The sequence below is a fragment of the Carassius gibelio genome, chromosome A3 (assembly GCF_023724105.1).
Source record: "Carassius gibelio isolate Cgi1373 ecotype wild population from Czech Republic chromosome A3, carGib1.2-hapl.c, whole genome shotgun sequence".
NCBI lineage: Eukaryota > Metazoa > Chordata > Actinopteri > Cypriniformes > Cyprinidae > Carassius > Carassius gibelio.
Genome location: NC_068373.1, coordinates 7998408 through 8010773, shown reverse-complemented (window position 1 = coordinate 8010773; position 12366 = coordinate 7998408). Strand labels below are relative to the sequence as shown.

Sequence of the window (12366 nt, the reverse complement as noted above, 5' to 3'; positions counted from 1 at the left end):
GGTGATTGGGGACGAGTGGGTGTGGCGTAAGTGTCCGATTCCGGGAGTGTAGAAGGTGTGGCTGTGACACTCAGTAGTTAGATTGGTGGTCGATGGGCTTTACAATGGCAGATTCATGAACCTTTACCTCTGGTTCTCCTAGTTTTCACTATTTGGTTACATCTTTGATATTGATATACAGTTTGTGGGAATCTAAATTTATTCCAGCTCAGTGACAACATTGCATTACTGTCAGACAAATTTCATGCTATCTGATTCAAGACCTTTGGAGATAACATGGCATTTGAGTCAAGAAGACCAATAACATATGTCAAATAAACAATGATATATTGGGACCAGAGGGTTTGGGTTATGTACACTCTTACAAAAAGGTACAAAAGCTGCCACTGAGGCAATACCTAACAGGAAGGAAATATCCTAATGTTTCTGTGGAAATGTATCTGATGTTCAATTCAATTCAATTCAAGTTTATTTGTATAGCGCTTTTTACAAAATAAATCGTTACAAAGCAACTTTACAGAAAATTATGTTTCTACAATATTTAGTAGTAGCTAGTAGTTTGTGCACATTTGACAGGATTTTAGAAAAAAAAAAAATAATAATAATAATACAAGACGTAGTCAGCTAGACGATGAACTATCAATATTATTAATTAAGTTATTATATGATTCAGTCACACATTTAGCAATAATTGTTAGTTCTGTTTGTTGATTCAGGGTTAGCATCATCTGGGGTCCTCTGAGGGTCAGCATCATCTCTTCTCAGGTGTTCTGGATCCAGACTGGAGCTTGTTTAAATCCTAGTTACATCCCGTGGCGAAACATAGAAACAAAATACAGACATCATTAGCATAGCTGCTGATCCAACAAAGTAAAATTAGTTTAACCCAAGCTAATGAATAAAAATGCAACTTTGAACAGATGCAACTACACTCACAATTAAAAAGATACATTATTTGAATGCTTGGCGAAAGTGATGTGTTTTTAGATTTAAACAGAGAGAGTGTGTCAGAACCCCGAACATTATCAGGAAGGCTATTCCAGAGTTTGGGAGCCAAATGTGAGAAAGCTCTACCTCCTTTAGTGGACTTTGCTATCCTAGGAATGACCAAAAGTCCAGCGTTTTTTGACCTTAGGGTGCGTGATGGGCTGTAACGTGGTAGAAGGCTAGTTAGGTACGCTGGAGCTAAATCATTTAGGGCCTTATAGGTAAGTAATGATAATTTGTAACTGATACGGAACTTAATAGGTAGCCAGTGCAGAGACTGTAAAATTGGGGTAATATGATCATATTTTCTTGACCTGGTAAGGACTCTAGCTGCTGCATTTTGGACTACCTGTAGCTTGTTTATTGAAGAAGCAGGACAACCACCTAGAAGTGCATTACAATAGTCCAGTCTAGAGGTCATGAATGCATGAACTAGCTTTTCTGCATCAGAAACAGATAACATGTTTCGTAGCTTGGCAATGTTTCTAAGATGGAAGAATGCAGTTTTTGTAACATTGGAAATATGATTTTCAAAAGACAAATTGCTGTCTAATATAACACCCAGATTTCTGACTGTAGAGGAAGTAACAGTACATCCGTCTAGTTGCAGATTGTAATCTACAAGATTCTGTGTAGTGTTTTTTGGTCCAATAATTAGTATCTCTGTCTTATCCGAATTTAATTGGAGAAAATTGTGTGTCATCCAATCTTTTATATTTTTAACACACTCTGTTAGCTTAGATAATTGGGAAGTTTCATCTGGTCTCGTTGAGATATATAGCTGAGTATCATCAGCATAACAGTGGAAGCTAATTCCGTATTTTCTAATAATATTACCAAGGGGCAACATATATATTGAAAATAGAAGGGGACCTAGGACGGATCCTTCTGGCACTCCATATTTTACTGATGATAAATGAGATGACTCCCCATTTAAGTAAACAAAATGGTAGCGATCGGACAGGTAGGATCTAAACCATCTTAGAGCCTGCCCTTGAATACCTGTATAGTTTTGTAATCGATCTATGAGTATGTCATGATCTATGGTGTCGAACGCAGCACTAAGATCAAGTAAGACTAGAAATGAGATGCAGCCTTGGTCTGACGCAAGGAGCAGGTCATTTGTAATTTTAACAAGTGCAGTTTCTGTGCTATGGTGGGGCCTAAAACCTGACTGAAATTCTTCATACATATCATTTTTATGCAGGAAGGTGCTCAATTAAGCAGACACAACTTTCTCTAAAATTTTAGACATAAATGGAAGATTTGAGATAGGCCTATAATTTGCCAGTACTCTAGGATCTAGTTTTGGTTTCTTAATAAGAGGCTTGATAACCGCCAGCTTGAATGGTTTTGGGACGTGTCCTAAAGTTAACGACGAGTTTATGATATTGAGAAGCGTTTCTTCTGCTACAGGTAACAGCTCTTTCAGTAATTTTGAGGATACAGGATCTAATAAACATGTTGTTGGTTTAGATACAGTGATAAGTTTATTTAGCTCTTCCTGTCCTATGGTTGTAAAGCACTGCAGTTTATCTTTGGGTGCGATGGATGAAACTGAAGTGTTAGACGCTGTAGAATATACATTCGCTATTGTATTTCTAATTTTATCTATTTTATCAGTGAAGAAATTCATAAAGTCATTACTATTTAACGTTGGTGGAATATTTGAATCAGGTGGCATCTGGTAATTTGTTAACTTAGCCACTGTGCTAAATAAAAACCTAGGATTGTTTTGGTTATTTTCTATGAGTTTGTGGATATGCTCTGCCCTAGCAGTTTTTAGAGCCTGTCTATAGCTGGACATACTGTTTTTCCATGCAATTCTAAAAACTTCTAAGTTAGTTTTTCTCCATTTGCGTTAAAGACTACGAGTTAATTTCTTGAGAGAGTGAGTATTACTGTTATACCATGGTACAGTACGTTTTTCTCTAACTTTTTTCAATTTGATTGGGGCAACAGCTTCTAATGTATTAGAGAAAATAGTGCCCATGTTGTCAGTAATTTCGTCTAATTCGTGTGTATTTTTGGGTACAATTAGCAGTTGAGATAGATCAGGCAGGTTATTTGCAAATCTTTCTTTGGTGGCTGGAACAATAGTTCTGCCCAGACGGTAACGCTGCGACATATAGTTAATATCAGTTATACGCAGCATGCACGATACAAGGAAATGGTCTGTAATATCATCACTTTGAGGTAGAATATCTATAGCAGTAAGATCGATTCCATGCGATATAATTAAATCTAGTGTATGATTAAAACGATGAGTGGGCCCGGTGACATTTTGCTTGACTCCAAAGGAGTTTATTAGGTCAGTAAACGCAAGTCCTAATGTATCATTTGCATTATCAACGTGAATATTAAAATCTCCCATGATTAGCGCCTTATCAACTGTAACTAGAAGGTCTGAGAGGAAATCTGCAAATTCTTTCAGGAATTCTGTATACGGCCCTGGTGGTCTATACACAGTAGCCAGAGCAAGAGATACATTAGATTTCTTTTGCATGTCTGACAGAGTAACATTTAGCAGAAGTATTTCAAATGAGTTAAACCTGTATCCTGTTTTCTGGGTAACATTGAGAATATCACTATATATTGTTGCAACACCCCCGCCACGACCAGTCTGACGGGGCTCATGCTTATAACAGTAGTTTGGTGGAGTAGACTCATTTAGACCAAAATAATCATTTGGTTTTAGCCAGGTTTCAGTCAAGCAGAGTAAATCAAAACTATTATCTGTGATCATTTCATTTACAATAACTGCTTTTGGTGCGAGTGATCTAATATTTATGAGCCCAAACTTTAAACATTTTTTTTGTTCATTTACTTTACATTTTTCTGGTTTAATTACGATAAGATTTTTTCTAGATCCTACATTATATTTATATTTTGACCTCACTATTCGGGGAACAGACACAGTCTTAATAGGTTTTACAGCGCAAGTACCTTTAGCATTTAAGCGGTTAGAACAAAACTCATCATAATGGTTATTTGAGAATTGTCTTACTAGTCACATGGAGCGAAGTGTCCTGGAGATGTTGTCAGAGAGAAGCTCCACTCCAATTCTGCTGGGGTGTAATCCATCAGCGCGAAACAGTCTAGGACGCTCCCAGAAAAGATTCCAGTTATTAACAAATAGCAGTTTCTGTTCTTTACACCATGACAACAACCATTCATTTAAAGCAAAAAGTCTACTGAACCTTTCATGTCCTCGTCGATACGTGGGCAGTGGTCCTGACACGACGATCGTCGCCGTGGGCATCGTGCTGCGAACCGTCTCGATCAGGCTCCTGAAGTCCCTCTTCAGCGTCTCCGTCTGCCGCAGCATGGTGTCGTTAACCCCGGCGTGAAGCACGACCGCTCTGGGGCTCTCGCCGTCCTTCAGGATCGCGGGTATCTGCGCAGAAACATCGAGAACACGAGCACCAGGCAAACAATGAGTGTGCACTTTACCTTCGGCTAACGTAGCACTTACGTGTCGGACGATGGAGTCTCCGATGATCACAGCGTCGCGTCCTGTCTCGCGGAGGGGAGCGAAGCGGTTCTGGATGGAGAGCTCGAAGGCAGGAGGGGGAGAAGTAGTCGCCCGGGACCCAGCTCGCGTCCTCCGCTGTGGATGCACCCAGGGTCCGTGGTGTCCCGGCGTCGCAGTGAAGGACATCTGGGAAGATCGCGTCCTGGGTGCACCGGGCCTGCGCAGAGAAACACACGGAGTAGACGTGGTGGGACTGTTAACAGCACGCTGTATACTTACCCTTGACTTGTGAGCGTCAGCCCGGGATGATTCCAGCGCGGCTCTCCGCTCTCTCAGCTGGGCCTGCCTCTGTTCCAGGTCGCGAATCTGCTTCCCCACGGCCTCGAGCTCGAGCTGCACAGAGTGGAGACATTCATCCGCCATTAAAGCAAGTAACAGTGAGTACAGCAGTGGTAATGTGTGAGAATAGAGTATTAGCAATGTAAGCGCAGTTAGCAGCAAACACGCTTGCTGATGCTAACTGGCTAAAAGCTAATAGCGGACCCGGGAGATCAAAATAAAACTAGTGATAGCGAGGCGCTCTGATTGTTTTTGTTGTAGAATACAATAGAGGATATATTCACGCGTTATATAAACGGAAACAATGATGTATAAAATAGATTTTTAAGTTAAAAATAGTCAATGAAAAGAATATAGTGACGGAGCTCAAACGCAGTACAGCCGTCAACAGCAAACAGGAAGTGACGTTCTTTTTCTACATGATGTGAAATCATCCTATACCCTCCCAGTGGACACACATTAATTATCTGCATATATTTATCTGGTGACAAAGACTTGTTTATCTGCCTTTCCCCACACACTGAATATTTGACCTTCCTAAAGTGCAGTTTTAAGGCTATCATAACCCTATAGACTCGGCCTCAGGCAACACAGTATTAAATTCATTAACTGTCTTACAAACACTGAAAAAAGGGGGAGTGCTTGGTTTTTACATTTTAAATCAGAAATGGCTTACAAATTTCTTAGTCAATTACCAAGAAATGGCAATGCACATTGAATTAAACATTTTTGAATAGAAAAAAATATAGCATTTTCTTGTAAATTTTTCTCTTTTTAAAATTCTATTTTACATTGTAGTACATACATACATATTGAATTCATGAAGTATGTGATATAATGTGAAACACACAATAAATAAAATAAAAAACACTAATGGGCTGTTTTGTGGAAAAATCTATTACATACTATCTTACATTACATCTTGCATTTATTTCATTCAAGTTTTGTGTAAAATGTGGGGATTGTGTCATTCAGCATAATTTGAGAATGATGGAAGAATGAACATCTGACTTTCTATTCAAAAGAGTAACGATGTCCCAAATATATTAAATAGTGCAGAATTTTAAATATTTCTTATTAACATGCAATACAATTGCCCACATTTTGGCAGATTTATTGTGATTAATCATTTGAATCAATTAACAGTACATAAACATCTAGACAAATATAGCAGCAGACATATTTCATCATTTATTCTTGGTCAGATTGTGGCAAACTATCCATTATTTTTTCTTTATTTTTTCTCTACCCTCATGCAATAATATGCTCCATGATAAACATATTGGACAAGACAACTCTATGCGATCAGATTTACTTCTCAATGTATGACTAAACCATACTTAATGCTTACCAATGCATCTTTAATAAGAAAATGGGTCAACTATTCAAATGTAGGGTGAGGATTTTAATCAGCTCATCAAGCTACAACAATCATAAAATATCTGGAAACTAACAGACGTTTTTCTTGTTTGGATACGTATAACAGAGCACAACAATTCAGCATGAGATGTTTTACTTGGACGCAGCATTAACATAATACACTTTAGAAGAATGTGAGATTGATGGCCCAGAACACAGCCCATTAATAATAGTCGTGAAACCCCCGTGCTTCACTGCTTTCCAAATAATAATTAATAAATAATAATGAGAGAAGTGAACAACCAAAACAGAAGGTTGTATATGTGGCGATATAGCACACTAGAGGAGAAATACAACGCTTTGTCTAGAAGTGTTTCTGCATCACAATCAGCAATGATTAAGCGTCTGCGATTCTAAAACAGATAGATCAGTTCATATTCAAAGAGCTCTGTGGCAATTTCAGAGCTCAATTACAACAGAATATGCACTTGAGATCTCTATGAATTGCTGAATTTGCGTATGATAATGCCAAAAGGGAACATACACAATAATCTGGAAGAAAAAGTTTGAAAATCAGCAGCTACTTTTTGAAATGTCACAAAAAAGGTGGATGTAAACAAAAGAGAGGAAAATAAAAAGACCCTTTTCAGGGCACAATGAAATCATTGCCTAAATCCACTGCTACATTTATAATTCCAAAGAAGATTATATAAGGTTATAAGCATAAAAGGAAAACGTCAAGTAACCACAAGGCCAGTACTGTTGCCCAGCTGAGAGCACAGGAAAAGTGTGAAATCTATGCTTCATTTATTTATTTTTTGGACAATCAAGAGGCTGTTTCTGCTTCTTGAGACTCTGCAATAGGTCATTGGAATAAATTGGACCTCTACTCAAGGCCACATGACAGCCATCATCGGGTCAAAATGACCCTCTTCCTTAAATTTACCTTTATTAGGCTCCTGAAGTGTTTGACTCTTCTCACTGATAGAGAGGAAGTCTTGCCTAGTAAGACTTATCAGCATAAAGTCTGTCTACTTTCCAGGTTTATACGGCCAAGAATGGGCCACTTAGTGCCATTGGTGAAACCACAATATACAGTTAAACCAAAAATGATTCAGATACCAGATATTATTATTATTTATTTATTTGTACTAGTGCGTGCAAGACATAGTGGGTATAGTTAATTTATGTAAGGAAACATAGCAAAATAAAGTAAATTGAGACATATTATACCCAAAATTGATTTATACAGTGAAAAAATTATTCAGACACTTTGACCTGACTAGTGTTGTTTTTGGCGTACTGTTTTAATTTTAGTTTTAGTCTAGTCTTTGTGTGAAGCTGTCATTTTAGTTTTTATTAGTTTTAGTCACGTTCATACACTTTTTAGTCAACTAAAATCTGAGCATTTTAGTCTTATTTTAGTCAGAATTAGTCAGCGATTCCATTTTCGTCTAGTTTTAGTCAACGAAAACTGATGACATTTAGTCTAGTTTTAGCAAGTGAAAATTTTATTTTAGTCTCTTTTTAGTAATGCAGTTCTATTTAACCAAGTCAATATAGTATAAGTACCTAGCAGTATAGAAGAAACCAATCATTTGTTTTAAACAAAAACATTTCAAACAATGTTATCTTATTATATTATTGTTTCCTTATAGACTCAAGGATACATTAATTCCAGACAAGGAAGATGCTCTGATTTGAATTTTCAACATTTATTTTACCAGCCAAACATGTTAGAAATACACACATCTGTCCCTTTCTCTGTGTCAACTTTGTTTGTTGTCGTCTTCTGAATAATGCCATGAGTGGGGCTTGAGGAATTGACGTCGCCTGCTTCTGCGCAGTGCGACCTGATGCAGCCCCTCAAGTGAGACACAGGATACACAAATACTGCAAAATAATAATAATAATAATAACGCGACTAAACGAGACAAAATAATTTTATAACATTTTGTTTTGTCTCATTTTGGTCAAAGAAAATAAAGAGACATTTTAGCATAGTTTTTATTTTGTAAACCACATTTAGTCTCGTTTTTATTCGTCAACAATATTGCATTATACATTTAATTATAGTCATTGTTTAGTTTATCATAGTTTATCGTGATAAAGGTTCATTGACAACGATATTTATACTCTTTTAAAAGTATGGTAAAGTGTACATTTTCACACTTACATAGTGTACAGTGCTGTCAATTTACATGCATATGGTAAATTCATGCAATAAAACTGCATTTAAAGATGGAGAAAGACTGGAACATAATATGGATGAGTGTGTAGGAGTGTGTGGATACAAATGAAGTTTATGAACAAATATGTATGAGAGAGTGTAAGTGAGACTTTTATATGTTAATGGTAAAAACAGCCCCAGTTGAGTAACTTTACAGAAGACTAGTGCATCTATTTAAAAAAAGCCAGCAATCATAAATACAAAACTGTAGTTTGGCTCCCAAAATCATTTGTTCAAGCTGAGGTGGATTCCAAAGAGATGCCTTTTCAAAGTTACATAATTTTAACATTCTTCTGTCTATTTTTAGCATGACTGAAAGCTACACTGTGAAGGACATAAGACTATAGTTTACACATTTCTGTGTTTCTCTGTCCCTGCTGACCCAGAGGCGGCTGAAGTAGGAGAATTGGGACTGTTTCTCCGTGACTCTCTCCTATGTCAGTTAACCAGCAGGTACTCGGACTGATGCACTTACTGAAAGTCTGTGGGGCGGAAGCAACTCTTTTGAGTCCACTCCAACGCTAAATTGCATTGTTCCCTCTTCACCCACAAGTCCCTGCAAACAACACAGCAGCATCGAGAGAGCTGAGAGACAGGAGCTTGCTGCTCCCTCTCCATTTTCCCCTGCCAGGACTACAATTTCTTACATACAGAAAAATAAAAGGTTGAGGTGCCTTCAGGCTTGTGCAAGGGTTAGAAGCGCTCTTCTGTGCCCTTTTACTACATCTCTCATTTCCCTCTCTGCCTGTAGATACACTAATTCTAACTATAACTTTTGTTATCTTAGTGTTTATCATAATTTTCCCTTTATGCTTTAAATACTGAAATCTTTCACAGAAATACATTGTATGTTTCAGAACTAGTCATGCATAAAAATCACATACATGTATATTTGAATCTTAGAACATACGTCACACAAACAGAGAAAAAAAGAATAGAATAAAGAAATTCACAATCAAAATCTCCAAAATGATTGAATTTATCCATTTGACAGACACACTACCAGTGTAAAGTGCAGTAAAGGAACTTTTTAGTAAAACATTCTAAATCATTATATTTAAGCTTCAGGGAGAAAGTAATCCCATAATACACTGCAAGAAGTCAGTAAAGAAAATCCATCCAAGATGGCGAAAAAAAATAAAAAATTGGTTTAGAAATCATTCAGAGAGGTTCTAAATCCTGAAGCCTATGCACCAGAGAATCAAGCGCACTGCCATCTTCAGAATGTTGTCTTTGACGCTTTTGTGGTAACTTTATAGCATCACTGTTGAAGAATAATTAGCTGGTGAAGTGGATTTACTTATTGTAGAGTTAACGTTAAAGTTATCATGTCCATTGTAATGTTTGAAGCTGATGTCACTAGACCGGAATGATATTAAAACGAGCAGTTATTTTATAAATGTATAAGCCTTATCTTTACTAGCTGTGGAAATACAACTGGAAGACAGAAGACAACAAGCACAGTTCTGAAAAGGGGCAGAGGTCTACATGGTCTATAGCTGCGGTCACTACTGTGGCATTATCTGTTATTAATCATGTGCCTTCTCAACATACAAATTTGCAGGTCAGAGTTCCCTTTCAGTCGGTCACGTTCGACGTTACGAATGGGATCTCGCCCGAGAGCCCAATCACCTTCAAGTGGTACAAAACGAGCCAATGGTACACAAAGTACCTTGGTCTGCGGGATTTGCATTGCTAGCTCCGCCCCGCAGAGTGGGTATATAAGGAGCAACGGGAGCAACTCACATTCAAGCTTTTGCTTCAGAGCCGAGCACATCGCTTGCTGCTTTCACCGGAGTGCTACAAGCAAGTGTCACTGGTGTTGGTGTGACGGCGCGATTCAGTGGTTCGTCTGGGTTTCCTGCGACAGCTCCCGCGTTCCCCTGAACGCTTCAACACCTCTGAAAGAGCAAATTTCTTTCACAAAAGAGATACGGCCCGATTTGCGTCTTTTTAAAGATGTAATTTCGCCCGTGTGTTTCTGGGTGCGGTCAATACATCGCTCCTCGTGACGGCCACGATCACTGTGTCACGTGTCTGGGCTTCCAGCACGCTGAGAACGCGTTTGTGGATGGCTCCTGTTCTCATTGCGGGAAAATGACCATCTCGGCATTGAGATCAAGACTCGATTAACTTAAGAGGTATAGAGTCCCCTCTGCCACACCTCGTTCTAATTCTTTACATTTATATAGCGCTTTTCTAGACACTCAAAGCGCTTACATAGTCAAGGGTTATCTCCTCATCCACCACCAGTGTGCAGCATCCACCTGGATGATGCGACGGCAGCCATAGTGCGCCAGAACGCCCACCACACACCAGCTTACTGGTGGAGAAGAGACAGAGTGATGAAGCCAATCAGCGGATATGGGGATTGTTAGGAGGCCATGATGGTCAGAGGTCAATGGGCGAATTTAGCCAGGATGCCGAGGTCACACCTCTACTCTTTACGAAATACATCCTGGGATTTTTAATGACCACAGAGAGTCAGGACCTCGGTTTAACGTCTCATCCGAAGGACGGAAGTTATTTTAGCACCCCCCTCTGGTTCCTTTCTTCCCGGTAGTGCACCAGGAAGTAACCAGTTCATGGAAGGCACCTTTAACTGCTTGAAACCATTCTGGTACTTCTTCCACCTTCACTGCCCTCGATATCTGGGATTTCCCCTGTGGAGCCTCCGCTTGGCATGGTGGTCCCAAGCTGCCCTCCAAAGCCTGTAAGTTCTCGTCCACGCTTGTGGCCAAGGCTTACAGAGCTGCGGGCCAGGCCACTTCTGCCCTGCATGTCATGTCCTCACTTCATGTCTATCAGGCCAAGCTGCATTGGCAGCTGCACGAGGGCAGTGCTGACCCAGGGGTTTTGCAGGAGGCGCGCACTGCTACCGACCTCGCTCTCTGGGCCACGAAGGTCACTGCACGCTCCTTGGGTCAGGTGATGTCCACTTTGGTGGTCCTGGAGCGCCACCTATGGCTAAACCTGGCAGACATGAGGGAGTCTGATCGGGCTCAGCTCCTCAACTCCCTGGTCTCCCAGGATGGCCTCTTTGCCGACACGGAAGAGAGCTTTGCCCAGCAGTTCTCTGCCACCCAGAAGCAGTCTGAGACCATCAAACACATCCTGCCCCGGCGGCCCACTGCTGCCTCCACCCCACCACTGGCGCAGTTGCCTCAGCCTGCTCGTAGCCGAGGGCGCCCACTTGCGCCCTCCTCCACTCCCGCTCGGCCACAGCAGCAGCCTTCACCCCGGCCGCAGTGAGGAGATGGCCGCAGAATGGTGGCGCAACCCGTCTCTTCCCCTAAGCCTGCCAAAAGCCAGGCCAAGCGGCTTTCCTGAGACGGGCGACCCGGAGTTGGAGACGTCAGCTTTGTCAGGAGATGGTAGCAGGACCACTCTTTCCCCCGAGGAGGGCCAGGGGAGAATCCTTTGTTCTCATTTTCTTTTTGTTCCGCTACTGGCCCTGTGGCCGGTGGTACCCAAACCTTCACTAAAAGAGCTGTTTCCTCTACCTCCGGGTCCCAAGAGGCCACGAATGACAGTTTGCGACATGCTTCCTCGCCGCTCTCGTTCTCCTCTCCCCTTGCCAGTTTCCATGCAAAGCCATGTCTCCATTCTTCCTCGACACAGACCGTTTCTTTGGTTTGCTTTCGAGTAGCAGGCATAACTGGGATAAGAGCAAGCTCTCCCCTGTGCAGAGGATCTCTTTTCTCGGTATGGAAATAGAATCGGTCGCCATGTCCGCGCGGCTTACGAACGAGCGAGCACAATCACTGCTGAATTGCCTGAGACAATTCGAGGACAAGAGAGCGGTTCCACTTAAACTGTTTCAGATGCTCCTGGGGCATATGACGTCTGCGGTATCGGTCATACCCCTCGGGTTACTCCATATGAGACCGGTTCAGCACTGGCTTCACGGCCAAGTCCCCAGATGGGCATGGCAACAGGGCACGCTCCAAGTGACCATGACTCCAGCCTGCCACCG

General features: G+C 40.8%; 1 protein-coding gene across 2 annotated transcripts; it reads right to left on the bottom strand.

The window, feature by feature from the left end:
- Positions 1-461: 461 nt before the first annotated feature.
- On the bottom strand, positions 462-5114 carry LOC127940780 (uncharacterized). 2 transcript variants are annotated; one of them, XM_052536163.1, is made up of 3 exons: positions 4463-5114; positions 3995-4384; positions 462-799 (listed from the first exon to the last, which is right to left on the bottom strand). In XM_052536163.1, exons 1-2 carry the CDS (start codon positions 4883-4885, stop codon positions 3998-4000), a joined length of 810 nt encoding a protein of 269 aa, XP_052392123.1. In that variant the 5' UTR covers positions 4886-5114; the 3' UTR covers positions 462-799; positions 3995-3997. The 2 variants fall into 2 exon arrangements, with proteins under 2 accessions (XP_052392123.1, XP_052392122.1); XM_052536162.1 differs by having other exon boundaries at positions 3995-5114.
- Positions 5115-12366: the final 7252 nt, after the last annotated feature.

Bases quoted from the DNA above. Each gene is read 5' to 3' on its own strand.
- LOC127940780 (XM_052536162.1), bottom strand. From the start codon at position 4,885: ATGGCGGATGAATGTCTCCACTCTGTGCAGCTCGAGCTCGAGGCCGTG.